The sequence below is a fragment of the Nannospalax galili genome, unplaced genomic scaffold (assembly GCF_000622305.1).
Source record: "Nannospalax galili isolate Female #2095 unplaced genomic scaffold, S.galili_v1.0 scaffold611, whole genome shotgun sequence".
Classification (NCBI taxonomy): domain Eukaryota; kingdom Metazoa; phylum Chordata; class Mammalia; order Rodentia; family Spalacidae; genus Nannospalax; species Nannospalax galili.
The window spans coordinates 1,050,238-1,074,156 of NW_008330486.1; the positions used below are offsets into that span (position 1 = coordinate 1,050,238).

Below are 23,919 nucleotides of genomic sequence, written 5' to 3' on the forward strand. Positions count from 1 at the left end.
CAGAAATTATATTTTTAACATCAGATTTTTATCAAAATGCTCAAAGCATAGCTGTCTTTCTGAACATCTCCCCTTCTAAGGAAGGCAAATATATTTGAATGTGTGCATTTTAACACGTTCACAGTTCACATCTGGGTTTTTAAAAAATAAAGGGCTTTATTATGTCAAACTCAGTAGACTATTAACTATTACTGGTGCGTAACAATACAATTTCATTTTAGCATTCTACCTTTCTAAGACCATACTCAGAAAAAGGCATAAGGCCTACACAACTGTAAGAATTAATGAAAGAAGAAAGGTACATTCTTCCTTAGTTTAATTAAGGTAATCTAGTAAATGAAAATGTATGCTCAACATAAATATAAAGTACCAACAACTGCTTCCTTCCTTCTTCCTTTCTGTGGTACAGGGATAAACTCTGGGTCATGTGCACATTCAGTACACTGCTCTACCACCCAGCTACACCTTCCCCCTCGCCCAGCTGCTTTCTTAAAGGAAACTGTGCTTCTGCCTTAGAGCTTATCTTTTGTTAGGTAACATGGCCTTACTAAAAGGTTGCTCTCATGTAGTGATCACAGAGATTGAGAAGGGAGATTTTCAAATCTGAGAAGACAAAGCTAGATCTGGAAGTTTTCAAGTCAAACAGCCTCATACTTCTCTTACAGTGGAACACTGCTCTGATCTAACTATGGCCATTTTCATACTTGGATCTAGGGGGCATGGTTACAATAGCAGAAAAGCAGCAGAGCCCCAAACCAAAATTAGGCAAGAGCTTGTGGGTTCTGAGAATCACACAAAGAATAATCAGGACTGGAAGAATCAGACTATTATAGGAGACTCTATTTAAATTAGATATGGCTTTAATTCAAAATAGGCAAAGTGGTATGGGTGAGCTACCTATGGCAAGTACATCATCTAGCCAGCAAAGTTGGACACAGATGTGAATGGAAGCCAGGTGTAATCTCAGGTCCCACATTTCCACTGAAAGGTTTTTATCTACTGACTTCTGGTATGTAGTTGAGGGATTGGCTGTTACTATAATACCATCTTTACAACATGCTTAGGACAGATTTTTTTTTACTAACTCAATAGTCACTTACATTATTATGACTCTGGTGATACTTGCTGAGTTAAGAATTTTAGTGATTGTTTTCTTACATAGCTGTTTGTTCTTGCAGTTAACAGTTGACTTTTTCCCCTCCCTTTTAAAATAATTAAATCTTAACCCTTTACCTAATACTCTAATGCCTCTACACAAATGCCTATCAGTAGGTTTTCCCAATATCTCAAATGCATCACACTGTCTGTCCCTGGAAACCTTTCGCCCACAGATAAACATCCTCTAGGTCAGCAGCTCATGTGGGGCTTTGTTCATCAGCCTATGTGAGAGCCGTTTCCTGAGTCTCATACCTCTGTCTTTCCTGCTAATGTCCTTATTTGGCAAATCTTAAGCTCCAAATGCTCGCTGAAAAGTATATATGGGAGCAGATTTTTGAAGGCACCATTCTATTCTCTCAAAGAATCTAGCAATGTCCAACACTAAATTTGTTTCTAGAAGCTTTAGGTTCTTCTTAACCTGATATGTTGAAGTATCACAATGATGCACTTTAATCTTCAGGTCTTTTAAAATTAACATTCATTGTGTTTGTGTTTGCCATAGCACGTGTGGAGGTCAGAGGATAGGTTGTAGGAATTGGTTTTCTCCCTCAACCATGTGGGTCCCAGGGACCAAACTCAGTTTGTTGGGCTTGGTAGCAGGTGCCCTAACCTGTTCACCATCTTACTGGCCCTATCACCAGGTCATTTTTAAACCATTCTTTGTAAAACTTTAGATCTTAACCTTGAGACAAGCATTGTGGACTTGGAAAAACATGAGGTTTTCCACCTACAGCTGTCTTCTCTCTCATCTGTTATGTCAATGCCACTGTAGTTACTTTCAGTAGCCACTCAGAAAGAGTGGACTCTTATCAGTGCACACATATCTGCCATGCTTGATCATCTCATTGCAAGTCAGTATTCTAGGGGTGAGGTCTGGAAACCTGTCTGAAAGAAGACCTTAGGTGATTCTGGTACCAGCCAGATTTGAGAGCCACTATTGTTTGCCCATTATTCTTCACACCCACTTGAAGACTAGGAAACTAGAACTCGGTAGATCTCCAGGTTGGGGCTGGTCAGATATAGTTTGGAGCACCACTGCAACTAGAAGAGGAGCCAGGAAGGCCAGATGATGCCCAGTAGGCCAGGTAAACAAAATGTCTCTACAGAAACTGTTGGTTCAGGTCTGCAGGTATGCAGAGCCTCTCCAAGTGAACAAAGTATCAAATCATTCATAACTGTTCAAGAAAGGACAGTAGCTATACTGAGCTTAGAAGATGCTGTTGAGACAAGGTACAGGCACAATGGGCTACACAAGGGCCCTAAACTGTTTGGCAGAGGGCATCAGTGTGCCTTTCAAGGTGAAGTCTTGATGGACACAGGGCTGTAAGATAAAGGCTCTGGACTTTAGGCCCACAGTCTGAAAGTGGGAGAAAAGGTCTTTCTGGGCTCAAAACAGTCCCTAATACAGTGTATCTGAAATGCATTCAACTCCAATCAGTGAAAGACTCCTTACAGCTCAGAAGCATCTGAGAAAGTCAGTATATACACTTATAACCAGAAACTCAGTAGACCGCTGGACAAGTTTGGATGTTAGGTCTTCTCTTACTAGTTTTTCTGTTCTAGGAGTCTGTAGGGGACCACTGCAAAGTCAAATGCTACAAATGAATAAGGTCTACCTGCAAAAGGCAGAGTTTCAAAAACTTTTTCAAACACAGAAGTATTTCTCATTTTAACGGCTTGGATCTGCTAGTGATTTCTGCTCTTAAAAGGTTTTAAAAATACAAACAACGCGTCTTTTAGTGCCAGTGCACTCTGGAATGAGAAGGTAGCTCCACTGAAATAGTTCTTGCACCCTGGCTGACCAGTCAGACTTTCACATCCTGGATGGAGAAGTCAGGGCACAAAGCAGTACAGTCAGAGGAGAGAAGGCGGAGTGCACTTAGGACTCCTGCATATCAGCCAGTGTCCTGCTGCCTTCAGAGGGAACCAAGAATGTCCAGACATGGTTTAAGAAAAAAAGTATTTGGTAAAGTTACAGAAAACAATGGCTGGCTCAAGGAACCACTGCTCCTGTTAAAGATGTATGGGCAATAACCAGCCTTTGTGTACTTTGGAGGAGGCTGTAATTCTTGAAGATCAGGTTTCATAAACAATTACCCTCTATAGACACTTCCAGGGTTCTGAACAAAATGAGTATGTATCTAGTTTTAGAAGCAGAGTGACTGTGCACAGAATCACCTGTGTACATATACTAGAGGGATATGGATGAAGAAGGAACTGCTACTATCAGTTTTTTTGAAAGTTTGTTCCAGTGATTTCTCAAGAGTCAAAGTTCTTTCTGTATTGATACTGAGGGTCCATGGATATAATTTTCAAGCACCTACCTGCCCATTCCTACTTCCTTTTGAACCTTCTTCAAACAGAATCTAGTATCAGTATCTAAATAATCTAATATAAATAAGAAAGAACTGATTTCAGTGAAGTGAGCCTAGAATAGGGCCTGGAACCCAGAGCCATGTTTATTTATATTCCTTGCAAAAAGGCTTTGGACCATGACAAAATATATAGATGACTGACAAACACAAGCTTGATGGTGGAACTGCAAGGGCGGAAGTTTCCTGAGTCTACAATGTAGCTGGTTCGCACTAAACACACATCAAACAAAGCTTTAGAGACTCTTCAAGATCCCATGAGACTTCAGGAAGAATGAAACAAGGTAGGTGCCTCAGTCAAGTGTGAGCCTTTTCAAATCACACCTGTGACAAACAGGCATGTCTAAGATGCATGATATTCCTAATAGGGATCAACGAAAAGCTAGAAGCAATGTGTAGATATCCAACTAAGAAGCAGGGCTGGTAGATACTCCAGAGCACAGCAAGCAGGAAACTGAGTACTGAGAAGGAGGGAAGGCAGAGAAGAATGGTGAGAAAGGCAGGTCTAGCCAATTCAACAGTGAAAGATAAACAGCAGAGTCCATAGGAGCAAAAAGGTGCCAAGCAGCAAGACTGAGGAGCAGGCTAAGGCTGTTGGTTTTCTGCCTTGTTTCACAGAACTTCTACTGGTTTGTGGGAAGTACTTATCCTACAGATATCGAGAGCCAGAGAACTACAGGGAGAACTGGATCCTGATGGTACAGAGGCAGAGGTATTGGGAGAGCTTTCAAGCAACTTATATAATCAAAGGAGGAACTGTAAACAAAGGTTTGCTCATCTGTGGGTGGAACAGTAGTCTGTCTCTGCCAGACTGACTTACCTCTGACTTGCTGTTCTAGACTAAGGATGACTGCCACGGCCTGATGAAGAATGAGGAGTTTTGTCTGGGGTTTTTCGCTCTTCAAATGAAGCTGACACATTCGGCCAAGCTCCTTGAATGCTTCGTTAATATCGCGCACGCGCAGGCGTTCCCTGGCATTGTTAGCCATGCGCCTTTCCTTCTCCCTTTCGATTTTCTGTTCTGGGTTCAGATCCTCATCTTCATTAGTACTGCTGAAAAACAGTACCAGTAGTGTCTATGAGCTTCTAGATATGCTGAATATGCAAATTATAAGCTATAAAGGTGGAAATGGAAATTATTACCCTTACTAAACAGTAGTAAGAGCTGCACTTATCATGAGTGTACATTCCTTCCAGTCTTTTTCAATGCACATGTATAATCTTTTAAATTGTATCATGTTTTAAATGCCTTTCCATTGCACATTTTAGCATGAGCGTTCTCTATACAAGCAAATTATTTGTAAACAGGAAACATCAACTAAATTATACCACCTATTACACACATTAGTCCAAAGATTGGCAGCCCTGGCATTATCAGGAGCCTATTAAGAACACAGACTCCCAAGGTCTATGCCAAACCTACTGGTCCAGAAGTCGCATTTAAACAGGACACCCAGTTGATTCACACACACAATGAAGTCTGAAAGCCCTGACCTGGTACATGAACATATCATTTGTTAAGTATGTTCTGACAGTCCCTTGGTGAGAAAGGAAGAAAAGCTTAAGCCACAGATGGTCTCAGAAGAGTTGCTTTTCCCTAAAGAGAAATATCAGTGATGATGACTATGAAATCTGGAGATTTGAAAAGATGTGTTTAAATCATTTTTTAAAACGATTAACTGTTCAGGCTGAAGACATGGTTCAATAGAGCACTTACTGCTCTTCCAGAGGACCAGAGTTTGGTTCTTAGCACCCACATGGTAGTTAATAATGATCCACACCTCCAGCTCCAGGAGATCAAATGCCCTTTTCTGGCCTCTTTGGGCATTGCACACATGGGTGCACTTATATACATGTAAGATAAACAGTCATACACATTAAAAAAAATTCACTTTTCTTCATTCATTCATTTTTTTTTTTGAAGTCAGGATCTGTGTAGCCTTGGCTGGCCTGGAACTCACTACATACACCAGACTGGCCTCAAACTCATACAGGTGCCTGCCTCTGCTTCTCAAGTGTTGGGATTAAAGGCATGTGACACCATGCCTCGTTTACATTTATTTTTTTATTCATGCTTTTGTGTGGGTGTGTGCGCGCGTGCATACAAGTGCAGTGCCCATGGAGGCCAGAAAGAGGACATCAGATCCCCTGAAGCTGAAGTTACAGATGGTTGTAAGCTGAGAACTGAACTCAGGTCCTCTGAAAGAACAGAAAGTGCTCTTACATGCTGAGCTTTATCTCCAGCCTATGCAGAATAATTTTTTGAAGGACAAATTAACAAGGTAAATCCAAGACCTTAAAATATTAGTTACCTCTTGATCAGCAATTCCATATAATGAGAAATGTAAATAAAAAGTTACATAGAGGAAGTTGGTCACAGAATTCTTTACATTAGCAATGTATTAGAACCTAATAATGGGATGGGTTAACTATGCCACAGTACATTGAGACAATGGATTACTATGCAGCCTCCAAAAATCAAGCTATACATTTCACTAAGTAAAAGAGGAAACTAGCCACAAAAGGCTACATCCTGCATGATTCCATTTACATGGACTTCAAGAAAAGACAAAATTATGTTAATAAATCATCCCCTATTGAGAGGTGGGGAAGAGTTACTAACTCACTACAAAGCAGATGAGGAAATTTTGTGGGGTGGTGATGTCCTACATTATCAAAATAATGGTAGTTGTGATCTGGGTGTGGTGGCACACACCTTTAATCCTAGCACTTGGGAGGCAGAGGCAGGCGGATCTCTGTGACTTCAAGGCCAGCCTGGTCTACATAGTGAGTTCCAGCACAGCTGGGGCTACAGGGAGACCCTGTCTCAAAAAGACAAAAAAAAAAAGGTGGTTGTACCGTTTATGCTTGTCAAAGGACAAAACATCTAGATCTAAAATTGGTGAATTTTATTATGTATAAATCAAATCTCAATAAAGCTGTCTCCAAGCAAAAGCAAAGCTAAGCAAAAACCCTCACAAAACCCAAAAAACTATGTTGCAAAAAAATACTCAGGAAAGGTGAAATGCTAAAACAATATTAAAAATACATTGTTGAATGAAAAAAATTAAAATCATAAAATTTATATTAATTTCAATTTGAAATGTGCTCATGGAAAAAGAACATGTTAATTCTGGCTAGTAGAGTTTACGATTTTTTGTGTTATTTTCTATATTATCTAAGTTTCTGAAATAAAACATTGTAAAGCATAAAATAAAACATGTGAGGGGGGCCAGACATGGTGGCACATGCCTTTAATTCCAGTATGTGGGACACTGAGGCAGGCAGATTCCTGTGGCTTCAAGGCCAGTCTATGCTACATAGTGAGACCCTGCCTCAAAAAAGAAACAAAATAACAACAACAGAAAAAACATTTGAGGGGGATGGAGATGGTTTAGCAGGTAAGAGTATTTATAGTCAAGCCTGACAACCTGAGTTTGGTCCCCAGAACCCACATGGTGGAAGAAAACCCCCAAAGCTGTCTTCTGATCTTGAAATAGGTACATCTAAACATATATGCATACACACATGCATGCACACATACTAAAAAATCAGAAACATGTTTTCAGTTTGTATCATAATGTCGAATTAAGTACACAATGCTTCTTATTAATCAAGAATTACACGAACATGCTCTTCTGATGAGTAACTGGACTTTTACCTTCCAGGGGGTCATTAAAGATCATCAAGCCCAACAGTATTCAATGTGGACATGTATCAGAACCTCTAAGGAGTGTTGAAAATATAGCTTCCCAGGTCCTTCTGCCTGAGATGCTGGGACCTAGGAACTGTATTCCTAAGATGTTCCAGACGTACATATAGCTGGTTTGAGAACCACTGCAAAATCCAGTATCAGTGGCCTCCCCACAGTCATATAGCTAATTAGTGGTGGCCTAACTACAAAAACCAGGCCAGTGCTTCTTGGAAGCAAATGTATAATACATAAAACTACCATGACAACAATATTTTGCTGAGTGCTGACTGAATGTCAGAGCGGAGAAGGTTTTACATGTTTAAACTAGTCCCACAAACAACATTCTAACAGAAAATCTTTTTTTTAAAGGAGGAGGAACTGATCTCAATGAGTTTTGATAACCTGTGCAAGGTTACTTGGCTAGTATTTAATAGACCCATGACTCAAACTCAGGCTAGGAGCACGCTGCTAAAAAATCATATCGGCAATCTACTAGCATTATCTTATTAATGTATTATGCTGTTTTTTTAATTTCTGATACCTTATGAGTCAATGAACTTACCACCATGAGCTGGACATCTGCTTTTATAGCTAAACTTTTATTGGATGACCAAGCTCATTTGTTTATATATTATCTCTGGCTATTTGGTGCTACATAGCAGAACTGAGTAGTTATGTTAGACAATATGGCCCATAAAACCTAAACTATCGGGGGCTGGAGGGATGGCTCAGCAGTTAAGAACACTGACTGCTCTTGCAAAGGACCCAGGTTCAATTCCCAGCACCCACATGGCAGCTACGAATCGTCCTTAGCCCCAGTTCCAGGGGAATCTGAAGCCCTCTTCTGACCTCTGTGGCATTGCACAACACGGATGCACTCACATACATGCAGGTAATACACTCATACACATAAAATAACAAAACAAAACAAAACCTAAACTATTATCTGGTCCTTTACAGAGAAAGTTGTTGATTCCTTATGGAGATGGGGGTGGGGGTGGGGAGGGAGAAAATGCCTGAGAAAAAAGGATGTGAATTATTTCTTAAATTTCTTTCCAGAATATAAAAGTATGAGTTAAGATGCCTAAAAGAAGTGGTCTCAGGATTCCCTGACAAAGTTTGCTTTCTCATTTATATTCTTTACATGAGCAAGATGCCTCTTAAAATCATAGCATTACAAAAATTTACTTTTCACAAGAGAATCATTTATGCTTTGGAAATACTGAAAATGGAAAAGGCAAAGGAACACCTTAATATGTGGATGGGAGGAAGGACCATGTTCCTTTTAGTTCTATCACTGCAATCCCTGTGCTTCATAGTTTAACATAAAAGGTGTTTTAAATATAAATACCTGTATCTGACAGATATACTGTTGATAAATAATATTAAAAAAGGGGATGCACTGCAAATATACTAAATCATGTTGGGTATGGTCACTCATGCCTGTAATCCCAGCATTTGGAAGACTGAGCCAGGAGGATCACCATGAGTTCAAGATCAGCCTGGGGTACAAAGTGACACCTTGTCTGAAAGACAAAATAACCTATGTACACACATACACACACACACACACACACACACACAAACACACACACACACGCACACACGCATACACACGCACACACACACCCCCCTAATTTTAATGTAAAACTAGAGAAAAATCTGAATGAAGATACACAAATTATTTGAAACTAATGTATTATGTGTCTAAATTCATGGAAACAAGTCTTGCTCGATTTCTAGAAAACTCCTCCCGATAACATCCCTCTATCTGGAATAGTTTCTCTTTTAGGTTTTTCTCAAGTTACTGTTGAAATCAGGGATAGCAAACCTTTTCTGCAAAGGGTCAGATTGTAAATACTTTTTGTTTTGTGACCAAATGGTATCTGTGACAATGACTTAAATCTGCCGATGTAATACAAAAATAGCCACACACAGAAAACCAAAGAATGTGGGAGTTTCTAATAAGACTGTATAAAAGTTAAGCAACAGGTTGCACTGGCCCATGAACCACAGTTCACTAATACTTGGATGAATTTATTCTAGACTTTTACCATATACTTAGTTCTTTAATACATCAAATGTGTTGGCTGATATACAAACACAATTTAACTACCTTAGCTATTATCCTCTATTTGTGTTATAGACTATAAGCATCTGAGGCAAGAGATGTAGTTCTTTTTTATATGAAGACAAGAGAATGATGTGAAATAGTGGAAAACATAATTTTGGAGTCAGACATGTATATTTCTCCTCTTCTGGCATGACATGAGGATTAAATGTGTAAATTTACATAAAAATCAGTCTAGTACCCAGAATATAGTTGGCAGTTCACGCATGGCACCTTTTGATGTTCCATTTGTTTCATCTAGAGCAAGTGTATGAGTGTTAACAGCTGGACGGTAACACACACCTTGTTCTGCCTCTAGATGAGACCTTGATATCTTTTTGGGAGGATTCGTCATCTGATTTCATGTCATCTGATGAAGGAGGTTCATGAAGATTTTCATCTTTCTCTTTGTTTTCAGTCTTGATTTCTGTTGGAACAACATTTCCAGACTGACTTTGCAAGCCACCTAACAAAGAGGCACAGGAAATGTAAACTAAATAACTAAACCCACACATTCCAATTCAGGGGCTCAAAGCTTTCCAGATGGTGAATAGACAGGCTATATACAGGGTATGAAGCACTTTATGTGTTTTTAAGAACAAGCTTCACCCCAACGAGCAGACTAGTGCTCATTTTCAGGTTCTAATAAGTGAACAAGGGCTTGGAAAACTGACACATTTTGGAAAATAATTTCTAAGATGCTGCCTTGGTAATATATAAAATGGCCACAATGACATATAACCGGGAAAACTTTATTTTAGTGGTCTTAACATTACCTACATATTTGTATTTATTCACAAAACTCTACTGTGGGCTGGAGAGATGGCTCTGTGGTTAAGAGCAGTTAAGAGCTCTTCCAGAGGACCTGAGTTCAGTTTCTAGCACCCACATCAGGCAGCTCACAACTGCCTATAACTCCAGCTCCTGGGGATCCAATTCCTCTGGCTTCTAAGGGCACCTGCATTCACATTAATGTTATACAACCCCCACCCTGCCACATATACACTTAATTTTACTTAAAATTTATATTGTTACATTGATCACGGTCTTCCCCCTGCAAATTTTATGTCTCTCCAGTTATATCTGAATCTCTAAAACAACAGTTATTATAATTCAGAGTTCTCAACAGAATCAGAAGTATTTTTCTCAGTGACTGAGGATTATACAGGCTCACTCATGAGAGGAAGTAACTAAGAAAGAGACGGGACAGGAGCAGGAACATAGAAGGATCACCAGGAAGTACTGAGTAGTGCATTGCTAGCAGCTCCACCTAGCACTAATTATCTACTCTTGGCCCAGCCAAGGAGATAGAATGGATCCTAGCCAGCGATCCTTCACACCCACACAGCATCACTACTGTGTGGAGGTTCAATTCAGATGCCAGTCCAGCTGTGAGAAAGGTGACAGTGTTCCACAGGACAGTTACCTCTGTAATTTTCCTGTGTTTTATGGTTCAGGTCTGTGCTTGAGGCAGCAACAGTACTAGACAGGACAGAATGATTGCCATTGAGACTGACTGAATCTTCCCGATGAGCTCCAACCTAAAGCCAAATAAACAACAAAAGTTAAGTCAAGAACAGTCCAACTTTTTTTTTTTTTTAAAGACAGGGTCTCACTATTGTCCTCTGGTTGGCCCTGAATGCCTTTACTCAAGCCACCTTCTGTTTCAGCCTTCTAAAGACCTGGGATTACAGGCATGCATTTTACTTGGCTTTATACAAATATTTCACAAAGATTCACAGAATTTAGAAACTTTTTAAATATTACTTTCTCTGGATTTTGACAGGAATAAAGCATTTGAATCAAAATGTTATTTAAAAAAATAAGTTCTGAATTTTAAATTCCATAGTGGGCTGTTGGGAAAGGCCAAAAGAGCTACCAGAGACTGTCAAATCCTAACTACTAGATCCCCAGAGAGGATCAAATGGGCTACTAGAGACAAAGCAATCTATAGTGGACAGAGCACTAGGGATCCCATATAAATCGGAGAGCCCATTACACATACTGCTAAATATACTAAAACATGTGTGACCTTATACTTAACACAATGCTGCTGCATCACAAGTACCCTGGCACATATACAGTAGCTTATGTTTCCTTCCCCTAACTCCTCAATTTTTTAAAAGAAGAATAGAAGAAGCAATACAAAATTTAAGTACTCTAAAAGGTGGTACTGCCAGGGCAATGAAATGGCGATAAACTGTTTATCCTTAAGCTTTAATCAGACTTAACCCAAGCTGTAGCTGGTAGGAACTGGGAAGGTCAAGCACACCAGCATCACCAGCCATTTAGCTACCCCAATGCTTTAAGAAAAACTTGTTACAAATAACAAGCTTTAATTAGAACAGCAGACCTGTCAACTAGAAGATTTAATTAAATACATTTGTGGCCTAGAGTTATATATGTGAACCACTGTTTTTCAATAAATCCTTCAGTCTTACCAAATTACCAAGCTTTGAATTCCTTGCATAATTAACACAGCTTTTATCTTTTATAACTGTGGATTTTACCCTAAGAAGTATAAATGTCCCCGAGAGAGTTTATCCTTTGGTTTCCTGTGAGCTAAACAAAAGAAACCAAAGTTTCAGGCCATGAGGCCATTTGGCAGTGGGTGTGATCAGAACATATCAGGTATTCTACCATACTTTTGAAGAAATACTTATCTTTTTTTTCTTACGCTTATCTTTAATGCATTCTTTAAAACCCATCTAATGTACTCTACAGCTACTTTTAAAATTATCTTAGGATTAGTCACTGCTGAGAATTATCTGTGTCACTGTTCCCCTTGGATATTCAAGAGTCATTTTTTCTCTAAACCATATAAATTTCATCATGCTGTAGAATCATATCTTAAAGCTAGAGGTAAATAAAAATTATGGCAGGTTTCCTATTCTCTTCACACCTCTGAAAATTTTAGACTTTAGGTTACCGTTCCCACAAACATTTTAGACTCCTCTGAAGATCTCAGTGTAACAGCCAGTGAATGTGAAGACTGAATGCCATATACTGTAGACACTGCCAACTGTCATGTGGTCCTGTTATAAAGGTATTCTGGTTATGTTTATCCTTAACACTTACTAGTGCCTTTTTCCTACTGACTTCTGAATGACTTAAGAGGAAGACCACCTCAGAATCTTACTTTAGGAGCTAGGGAGATGGCTCAGCAGGTAAAAGTTCTTGCTGTAGAAGCCTGAGGGCAGAGTTCAGATTCCCAGTACCCACACAAATACAGGGTGGGCATGGCAGAGGAACCCCAGGGGAGCTGAATTGGCAAGCTCTGGGTTAAGAAAAGACCCTGCACCATACCATGCTTCAACATACAAGGTGGAGAGTGATGAAGCAAGACACTCCATGTCACTTTCTGGCCTCCGTACAGATGCATACAGGTATACACACACACACACACACACACACACACACACACGCACGCACGCACGCACGCACGCACGCATGCATACACACACAAATCCTATTTTATAAAAAAGATGTGGGATAAACACAATATACAGCTGCTAATTCTTTGGAAGTGTAGGAATATTTTAATTTTTTAAGAAATTTTATTTTAGGGCTGGAGAGATGGCTCAGCGGTTAAGAACACTGACTGCTCTTGCAGAGGACCCGGACTCGATTCCCAGCACCCACAAGGCGGCGAACCGTCCTTAACTCCAGTTCCAGGGAAATCCGAAGCCCTCTTCTGACTTCCATGGCATTACATGACACGGGTGCACTCACATACGTGCAGACAATATACTCATACACATAAAAAAATAAAAAAAAAATAAGGCCGGGTGTGGTGGCGCACATCTTTAATCCCAGCAGAGGCAGGCATGTCTCTGTGAGTTCAAGGCCAGCCTGGTCTACAAAGTGAGTTCCAGGACAGCTGGGGCTACAGAGAGACGCCGTCTCAACATGACCAAAAAAAACCAAATTTTTATTTTACTTTTTTTTTTTTGACAGTCAACTTAGTCCTTGTTTGCCTGGATGTCACTATGTGAACCAGGATGGCCTAGATCTCACAGAGATCCACCTGCCTGTCTCCAGAGGGCTGGGATTAAAGGTGTGTGCCTGACAGCCAGTGTTAGATTTCATTAGTTTTAATAGTGTGTGTGTGTGTGTGTGTGTGTGTGTATGCATGTGCACATGACCACGGTACCCTAGGAGGCCAAAGGTGTTGAATACCATTGAGCTGAAGTTATAGGCATCTGGGCTACCTGATGTGGGGCCTCTGTAAAAGCAGCAAGAGTGCTAAGCTGCTGAGACATCTCTCCTGCCCCACAGGCCTATTTTAAAGGCAAAAGATCATAGAAAAACGTTGACTGACTCTAGAGATCCTTCTGCGATAAAGCAAAATCTAAAATTTTTGTGTTTAAAAGCCTTCATTTAAACTTCTCATGATTTTGGTAAGATGTGCTAATTCTGTTCTTATCTAATATACTGAATTATCCCTGTTATAAAGGTATTCTGGTTATGTTTATCCTTAACACTTACTAGTGCCTTTTTCCTACTGACTTCTGAATGACTTAAGAGGAAGACCACCTCAGAATCTTACTTTAGGAGCTAGGGAGATGGCTCAGCAGGTAAAAGTTCTTGCTGTAGAAGCCTGAGGGCAGAGTTCAGATTCCCAGTACCCACACAAATACAGGGTGGGCATGGCAGAGGAACCCCAGGGGAGCTGAATTGGCAAGCTCTGGGTTAAGAAAAGACCCTGCACCATACCATGCTTCAACATACAAGGTGGAGAGTGATGAAGCAAGACACTCCATGTCACTTTCTGGCCTCCGTACAGATGCATACAGGTATACACACACACACACACACACACACACACACACACGCACGCACGCACGCACGCACGCACGCATGCATACACACACAAATCCTATTTTATAAAAAAGATGTGGGATAAACACAATATACAGCTGCTAATTCTTTGGAAGTGTAGGAATATTTTAATTTTTTAAGAAATTTTATTTTAGGGCTGGAGAGATGGCTCAGCGGTTAAGAACACTGACTGCTCTTGCAGAGGACCCGGACTCGATTCCCAGCACCCACAAGGCGGCGAACCGTCCTTAACTCCAGTTCCAGGGAAATCCGAAGCCCTCTTCTGACTTCCATGGCATTACATGACACGGGTGCACTCACATACGTGCAGACAATATACTCATACACATAAAAAAATAAAAAAAAAAATAAGGCCGGGTGTGGTGGCGCACATCTTTAATCCCAGCAGAGGCAGGCATGTCTCTGTGAGTTCAAGGCCAGCCTGGTCTACAAAGTGAGTTCCAGGACAGCTGGGGCTACAGAGAGACGCCGTCTCAACATGACCAAAAAAAACCAAATTTTTATTTTACTTTTTTTTTTTTGACAGTCAACTTAGTCCTTGTTTGCCTGGATGTCACTATGTGAACCAGGATGGCCTAGATCTCACAGAGATCCACCTGCCTGTCTCCAGAGGGCTGGGATTAAAGGTGTGTGCCTGACAGCCAGTGTTAGATTTCATTAGTTTTAATAGTGTGTGTGTGTGTGTGTGTGTGTGTGTATGCATGTGCACATGACCACGGTACCCTAGGAGGCCAAAGGTGTTGAATACCATTGAGCTGAAGTTATAGGCATCTGGGCTACCTGATGTGGGGCCTCTGTAAAAGCAGCAAGAGTGCTAAGCTGCTGAGACATCTCTCCTGCCCCACAGGCCTATTTTAAAGGCAAAAGATCATAGAAAAACGTTGACTGACTCTAGAGATCCTTCTGCGATAAAGCAAAATCTAAAATTTTTGTGTTTAAAAGCCTTCATTTAAACTTCTCATGATTTTGGTAAGATGTGCTAATTCTGTTCTTATCTAATATACTGAATTATCACAATAGGCAAAGGAACTAGCCATTAAAACTTGAAAATATATGAATATTTACTCTGTATTATGCATGTGAGACTCATTCTGAGCAGCAACAGGCTGAATTTTCACTTCAGCGATAACACATTGGCTGAATTCTCATCTCCTCTTATTTCATTAGCACCATTTTTCTTACTTTCTGCAACTCAACTAATATTAAGTATTGTGTCACCTTCTTCCCAAGAACGGGCGGCACACAGAGGGTGGCTACCTAAAGAGCAGCTCTTCAGGACTCCACTTTTTCCTTAAGGAAATCGGGAACGGTGACCTACTTATTTTGGAATATGAATGCTAGCAAATATTTTTGCATCTATGGACTAGCACAAGGTATTTTCTTACGGGAACTCACATTATTGGCTTCCAATAAAATTTAACTGGCACACATAGCAAAAATGTAAACTGCTGAAAATGGTCTCAGACAAGCAGAAAGCTTGAAATCTGGAGTTTTTCATGTTAATGTAGTTAGCAGGAACTCTTTCTTTGTAACCTGATTCCCCCTGCAAATGGTCCTCATATATTTTCTGAAGAATTTGACTTCACAGTTTTTATTGTTCTCTTTAACCCTTGCCCACCCTGGCTCCTACACATCCTTCCTTTAATTTGTTACTCTACATTCAAATGGAGCTGCACAACAGGTGTATAAACAGTTCTTTGTCTGCAACCAGAGCCTGTGGGACTAGTCAGATAGGGGACCCATTTTAATTGTGCATCTCGTTAGCATACAGCTGACATGCTGCTACTGGGGGGCGGGGAATAGCAGGGAAGACAAACCCCTCAGTGCCTGCTATGCTCTAAATTTCAATTATTATAAGAACCTCATTTCAGAATAAAAGGCCCCTCCCACTAAATGACTTCATCCTGCACACTGAATCTTTACAATCTGTGTATAGCCTGACAAGGGACTTGTTTTCATTTCATCTAGCCAATGGCTTATGTACTCACAGCAGGAAAAGATTAAATCTAGTTAGCTGATAAATAAGGCCCTTTGAACTAAGAGACAGACTTAAAAACTTCTCAGTATGAATTCCTTTTACTTTGAATTTCATTTTAATTTGCTTAATTTATACTAGCTACCAAACACTAATGATCAAAATTACATTATTAAATGTATGGACTGATTAAAAGATCTTTACATACTATCTAAAAGTATGCTGTTGTTTTGAAGAGAGGTTTTATACTATAGACTTGGTAATATTCTATTTGTTATATTTCCTTTTAAAATAGTTCCATAAGTATGGGGCTGGAGAACTGGCCCAGTGGTTAAGACCACTGACTACTCTTGCAGAGGACCTAGGTTTAATTCCCAGCACCCACCTGGCAGCTAAGAACCATTTCTAACTCTAGTTCAAGGGGATCTGATGCCCTCTTCTGACCTCCATGGGCTCTGCACGACATGGGTGCTCTTACACACATATGTATAAACTAAATAAATAAAAAATTTCCCTAAGTATATAACTCCTACGGTTTTCAAGTCCTTGAATTTTTTTTTTAATTTAAAAACATTATCTAAACTCTTAAAAAGGACTTAAATGTGGACTTCATGAAAATAAAAAGTTTACACGTTTCCATTTAGGAAAAAAATTGGTTGATGAATAATTAGAAGTATAATTCTTTTATCCAGCTGAAACCTAGACACATAATTTTTTTTCCCTTGGGTCTTTTTGAGACAGGGTCTCCCTGTAGCCCCAGGTGGCCTCAATCTCACAGAGTCTGCCTGCCTCTGCCCCCTGAGTGCAGGGATTAAAGGCATGCAATACCATGCCCAGCTCTGGACACATAATTTCTATAGCACAGAGACCCATACTACTAAATCAACTCATGTCCAAATGGAAGGATAAGGAAGGAGAGCTGAGGGTGCTTAGCTGCCATTTCAAGTGTGAGTACTGAGTTCGGATCCCCAGAACCCACATGGGAAGCTGGCTATGGTGGCACACACCTGTAATCCCAATGATGGGAGGCCGAGACAGGTAAATTCCTGGAGTTCCCTGTCAGCTAGCTTAGCCTACCTGACAAAGTTCCAGGTCAATGAGGGACTTTGTTTCAAATAAAAGGTGGTAGGTAACTGAGGAATGACATTCAAAGTTGTCCTCTCACCTCTATATTCATGTGCATACATGTGCAGCCACCCTGCTCCATACAAAGATCTGTCTAATGCCCACATAAAACTGTTAACTCCACTTCTATTTTCTACTTAATTTTTCTTGTTAGCAGTTTATTCCTATATTAAATGCAAGTAAAACTAAAACCAAATTCTGACATTTCAATAGTTCTAAAAACTGCTTTGAAATTTAAATGGTATATCACTATGACATACTATTGCACTTGAAGCAGACTCATGTTATATGTTTGCTTCAGGCAGAGATGGAGAAATAAAGGACACAGATGGGAAGCAGGACAGTAAGCAAGTGAAGATAATGATTCCATTCAAAAATAAAAGCAGACATTAAAAGATGCTGCCTGCTGCCCCAGTTATTTAACAGAAGGAAGAATCACCCATTTCCTAGTTTCTTTTTCTGATATAACTATCTCCCAGGAAATTTAATTTTTATGTCCATTAGGTAGCTAAAATGTTAAAAGCCTTCTGTGACTGAAACCTCATTTAATTCTAAACACTTATGCTACTCAAGAATGCCCAACTGAAAGAAACAACAGTCAAGATGAAGTCTCTTGATACGGACTTCTACTAGAATACAATCTTCTTACAACCTCAGTATAAAATATAAATCTTTTTTAAGGAACAACATTAAAAAAGCAAACACTTGTGGGCTGGAGAGATGGCTCAGCAGTTGAGAGCACTGACTGCTCTTGCAGAGGACCTGGGTTCGATTTCCAGCACCCACATGGCAGCTACAAACCATCCTTAACTCCAGTTCCAGGGGAATCTGAAGCCCTCTTCTAACCTCTGCGTCACTGCACAACATGGGTGCACTCACATACATGCAGGTAATACACTCATACACATAAAAAATAAATATATTTTTTAAAAAAGCAAACACTTATTTCATCTATAAAACAATAAGATGGATCTTGTATAAATCACAGGTAATTAATGGCATAATCCTGCTATAACTAAAAATAACGCTGAGGGCCAGGGGTGTGGCTTGGTGGAAGAGTATTTGACTAGCACAAGTTAAGATGCTGGACTCCAGCACTGGAAAAAAAATTCTTAAGAGTAGAGCTATTTTCTTGACCAAGCATTTTCTTTCTTGACCAGGTTGACCAATGGTTTGGTTAACCTGCCCACAAAGACTTATACTAACGACAGTCTTGATCACTGATGTGTCTGATTTGCAGGCTCAGATACTGATATCATATTTTGAGATGCACACTCATGTACAGTGCAGGCAGGTTTTAAACTTGGTGCCTCCTACCATGCGTGGCTAACGTCACTGTTTTATCCTGCCATCAATTACTTTTCTTCCATTCTCAGTACACCTTGGCTCATCTTAAACACCTCAATTACATCAACAAAACCCCCAAACTAATCATTTTAGGCAAATGGGCAAAAGTTATAGGCGCCACTAAAAAGAAAAACAAACATCCAAACAAAGCCATAGCAACACCTATTATCTGGCAAGTCAATTTACATTCCAAGCCAGGAATTAGCAAAGCATGGCCTTTGGCTAAACCTTGTCCTGTTTTAATAAAGGAACCTATTTTTTTGTAAATAAGTGGTACTGGAATATAGCTGTCCTTTTTTTTTTTTTTTTTTTTAATTGTCAATGGCTGCTTTCAATGTCAGAATTAATTAGTTGTAAGGATAGGGGTGCAGCTCAGTGTTAAGAGTGTTGCCTCATTATATATGAGGGCCATATTTCAATCTCTAACCCTACCACACAGAATCAAATATGACTGGCATCATATACTTGGCAAAGTTGAAGATAGAAAGGAAGTAGCGTAACATTTAAACCTACAGCTGGGATGCTCATCTATAGTAATGTCCTTGGAACAAAATCCCATCACACCAAAAGTGCTTTTTGAGTGTTCTGTGAAGCTCCTGAAGATATTTACAACATTTATTAGAATAACTCTATTCTGTAAGTTAAAAATGGAGAGATGAGGAGCTAGAGCGACGGCTCAGTGATTCAGAGCAGTGGCTGCTCTTACAGAAGACCCAGGTTCAATTCTCAGCACCCACATGGCAGCTAACAATGTTCATAACTCTCCAGTTCCAGGGGACCTGACACTGTCTTTTGACCTCTGAGGGCATTGCACGAAACAGGTGCACTTATACAATGCAGGCAATACACTCATAGAAAATAAATAAAAATAAACAAGAGTGATGAAAATGACATGTTTTTGAGAGAAGTTGATCTCACAAATCTTTCAATAAACTATTTTATAAACACAACCTCCTTATTTGGGAGTCAAACACAAATATTAATGTCTGTTAATGAAACAAATTTCTGATAAAAAGAAAAGTGACTCTAGAATGTAAGACCACATTACTTTTCATAATCTAGTTAGGATACATCGTCATAAAGGGACAATAGAGAATAGGTCTCGAGCGGAATGAGATAGACACAAAAATGTTTCCCTAAATCACACACCCTATGAAACATGGGTGGGACCAGCCACATAAGCAGGCTTTGTCTTCCTCACCAACATGCCTGTCCCAGCTTTGGGAGGAAGACCATGATCTTTATTTCATTCTATTTTTTGGTCTTATTCCTGAGGCAGAATTGCAGACTCGTAGCTAAACAGCTGACCTGGGAAGATCAGAGATGAACACTGGCTCACCAGATTCTGTCAGTCACTTTCTGGGTGTAAGCCTAGCAGGAACACACCATCTCCTAAGCAGGAGGACTGATGGCGTGTGGATAGGGTGGAGAAGGTAGATGCTGTGTGGCAAATTATTTAGCAGCCCGGTATCTCTAAGAAGCTGTTAAGAACCGAAGGGATCTTGACACACACCGAACAACAGTTTGGATTTAGCTGCCATCATCTTGACGTTACTGCCCTCACTGAGCCAGATTCACACTACATTTCAGAAGACCCCTGCTTATAGAATACTGTGAGACTTTTCTTTTCTTTTTTTCTTTTTTTTTTTTTTGGTCTTTTTGAGACAGGGTCTCCCTGTAGCCCCAGCTATCCTGGAACTCACTATGTAAACCAGGCTGGCCTTGAACTCACAGAGATCCGTCTGCCTCAGCCTCCCGAGTGCTGGGATCAAGGGTGTGTGCCACCACGCCTGCTCTTCTTTTTTATTTTTTATTTTATGTGTGTGTGTGTGTGTGTGTGTGTGTGTGTGTGTTTTGTCTGCATGTAGGTAAATGCACCCGACCCGTGTTGTGCAATGCCCGTGGAGGACAGAAGAGCCTGTTGGATCCCCTGGAACTGGAGTTACGGACAGTTGTCAGCTGCCATGTGGGTGCTGGGATTCAAACCCAGGTCTCAGTCAGTGTTCTTAACCACTGAGCCATCTCTCCAGCCCCGAGACTTTTCCTTCTTAAGAATTATTCCTTCGCTGATGTTCTGAAGCATGAAGGCAGCACATTTTTAGAGGATGGAGTAAGCTACTTTCTTAGTTAAAAGTTTCAGGGAAAATTGTAATGAAACAATTTCTCCTTTTACCAGTCCTTTAAATCACAGGGGTTTGGGGAATGGTGGCCCACACCTTAATCCCAGAACTTGGGAGGTAGAGGCAGGTGGATCTCTATCATGAGTTCAAGGCCCGTATGGTCTACATAGTGAGACAATGTACAGGGCTTTGGAGGACAAGATTTTGAAAAATCTCTTTTCCTATTAAGGCATATTCAAAATTAGTAAACACAAAACAAAACTTCCCCAAGACAGAGTTACACTTCCCACATTTAGTCAGAAGGAAGCAGAAATATATCAAATATTGTAGCAGATAAACTAGCACAGGAACAGTCAACTAGTACAATGAAAAGTAAAGAAATGCTTTGTGAGAGGGAAGAATACAAATTGTAAATGCTGCCAGTAAGGCTGACTTGTGAGTCAAATATACTGATTTTCAAGTCATTCTAAAAATAAGTAATACATCAGCAAATTATTAATAATTCGGTATTCTATGAACATATTGCAAAATGCCACCTTATTAGTCTTATTATACCACAAAATTCATGGCAACAGTGATGGCAATTCCTCCCATGTTTCTGAATTTAATAATTTATAAATGTTTTCACATGAGCTATCTTCAAAAACTAATTTTGAAGGAGCTTAAAAACCAAGAGTTCCCGAAACTGTAAACAAAACAAAACAGAAAACAACACCGTCCCTGCCTAACTGAACAGCTGCTCATCAAGTGGAACTACTGCTCTCAGAGACCAGGCAGCCTAGTGCGAGGCTTCCTTTGGATGTTCTAAAATGAATGTAAGTAGCAGTTGGACATGAGAGTGTGGAAATGTGGAATCAACCCTACGTTACAGAGCACAGGCCCTGAGCATTTGGGGCACCTAATTACTGTGGTGCTAGGCAAGGTTTAGCCTTGATCACATGGCTTACAGCTAGAAATCTGTTTTAACAGGAAACTATCTCAGCATGCAGTAAACCTTAAAATCCACGCAATAAGCATGTAAACACGCATGGTATCAGTTACATAGCAGGTTTAAAAACCAATCTTTAAAAGACAATATGGATAAAAAATAATGTAAGACATTTGACATAGAATTTTTTGAAACTATTCTTTTTCCTTCAAAAGAATTAACATGTTTTAAAAAGATGGATTATACTGAAAAGTGTTTCCTTCCTTTGTTACCTAATGATCATTCCACCCCCAATTCCATTTTTTTTTTTTTTTTTTAAATCTGGGAATGAAGCCTAAATTTGCACCTGTACAAATTAGTTTCACTTTTTTTTTTTTTTTTAAAATTAAAGGTAAGTTCCAGATTATAATAAACAGTTTTTCTGGTCTAGAAAAAGTTCTTTTTAGACCACAACCTTTTATTTTCATTGTGGTACTGGGGACTGAACCCAGGGCTTCACACATGCTATGTAACACTGTACTACTGAGCTATAGCTTCAGCCTTCTTTGTACTTTATATTTAGAAACAGGTCTCATACTTGCCCAGGCCGGCCTTGAACTTGCTGTCTTGCTGGCTAAGTCTCCAGAGTAGCTGGGGGGTATCAAGCCTGTGCCACCACACCCAGCTAGATTAGAAACTTTAAAACTTAGCCTTTATTTATTGATTTTGCTACTCAGGACTTCTTACACTCTATTTCAAGGTCCAAACTATCATGCTAATTATTATGTATCTAGAAAAAAGTGCAGGTTTAAGCTAACTCATCTCTGTAGAAATATTTTTCTTTTTGTATGTCGCCATGGCAGAACTGGACTGGCCAATAAATAGCCCATGATCCTACCCAAGACAATAAAGTAAAGTTTAAAAGCCTCTTTTTACTTTTCTCTCAAGAGAGACCACCTTCTCCCAAAATCTCATGGATAAAAAACAAAAAACAAAAAACAAAAAACATTTAAGCTATTTGGGGTTATTGCACATAAGGCGAGTACAATTTACCATTGAAGCTGATCGACTGTTTGTAACAAGGCTTGATCCTCCATAGTTTGAACTGAGGCTTCCAATTGGTGCATTATGAGATGGTCCCAATAAACTGTGTATATCACTGTGGCCAGCAGGCAGACTGGTGGAAGGTCCCACAGCATGGTTCCGCAGCACATGGATAGCATCATCCAGTCTGTCTAAACGGTCCTCCATTCTCGACTGCTGTAAGGGTTGAAGACAGCAGGAGGTTACTGCTGGTATCAACTTAATTTACTAAACTGCTATGTCTCCCACCCCGGGATACACGGAAGACAGCAAGTGAAATGCAGTACCATCTAGCTTCCAAACTGACTCCTGCGCTACAATCAACAACAGAGGACCTGCAGGCTATGATGAATTTTCAAAGCTGCAGACACAAATCACTGCCTTATCGGATGAATTTACCAATCTACCAAGAGGTTATTTCTTTTAGCTTCTGTAAAAGACGAAGGCTACGGTGTCAATACTCAATTATAGCTGATGAAAAAAGGATAAACTGTACTTTAACAATGATCCTTGAAAGATGTCAATGGGGAGGGGTCCTCAAATCCATCAAGTTTAAGTTTTAATTTTGTTTTAGATAAGTAAAACACAGCTATCCTTAGTGGTGTACACATCCAGATAAGCTCTTTAACAAAACTGAAGAAAAGACACTGCCTGTTTGTGGATCATACATGCCTTATACACAAACATATTAGAATTTTAAAAACCGAAAGCACATGCCAGCAGAGCTCTTTAAAGAAAAAGTCATTCTCAACAATGAAAGAGACAAAAGTCTACTCTAAACACTGCTAAAAAACTGAAATGCTCAACTGTTTGATTTTAAAGACTTTGGAGTCTGTACAGCTTGGCAATTTTAAATGGATAATGTGACGATAAGTAATTTAAACACACAAAAAAAGGCACCATCTAAAAGAAATAGTACCTCACAGACATCCTTTAAGAAGGACATTGCATCTTGCAAATGCTCGTGAAGTTGCTGCTCAACTCGATTTTTCTGGCAAAGTCAAGACAGAACAGGAGGCAAAGCACAGGTTAAGATTAACTCCAAAAGAGATGAGGAAATAGGTGATGTGCATGTGCATAACACGTTAGTAAAGTTAATGTGGAAACTGCGGGATCTACTTGTATTAAGGTCTGAGAAGGCTGGGGTTTAATGAATTCACAAGGTTAGCACCTAAACAGCACACAC

At 39.8% G+C, this 23,919-nt stretch overlaps 1 protein-coding gene across 13 annotated transcripts in view; it reads right to left on the minus strand.

Annotated features, from left to right (window-relative positions):
* Tcf12 (transcription factor 12) overlaps positions 1-23,919 on the minus strand; it is a 388,060-nt gene that overhangs the window by 8,107 nt on the left and 356,034 nt on the right. For 4 of the 13 annotated variants that reach the window (XM_008847527.3, XM_029570690.1, XM_008847536.3 and 1 more), the window contains 5 exons: positions 23,653-23,724; positions 22,704-22,910; positions 10,761-10,875; positions 9,638-9,800; positions 4,351-4,583 (listed from right to left, as the gene is read on the minus strand). In XM_008847527.3, the coding sequence (XP_008845749.1) occupies positions 4,351-4,583; positions 9,638-9,800; positions 10,761-10,875; positions 22,704-22,910; positions 23,653-23,724 (790 nt within the window). The remainder of the gene's footprint in view (positions 1-4,350; positions 4,584-9,637; positions 9,801-10,760; positions 10,876-22,703; positions 22,911-23,652; positions 23,725-23,919) is intronic. The other 9 variants (XM_029570701.1, XM_017801884.2, XM_017801874.2 and 6 more) reach the window with 7 other exon arrangements.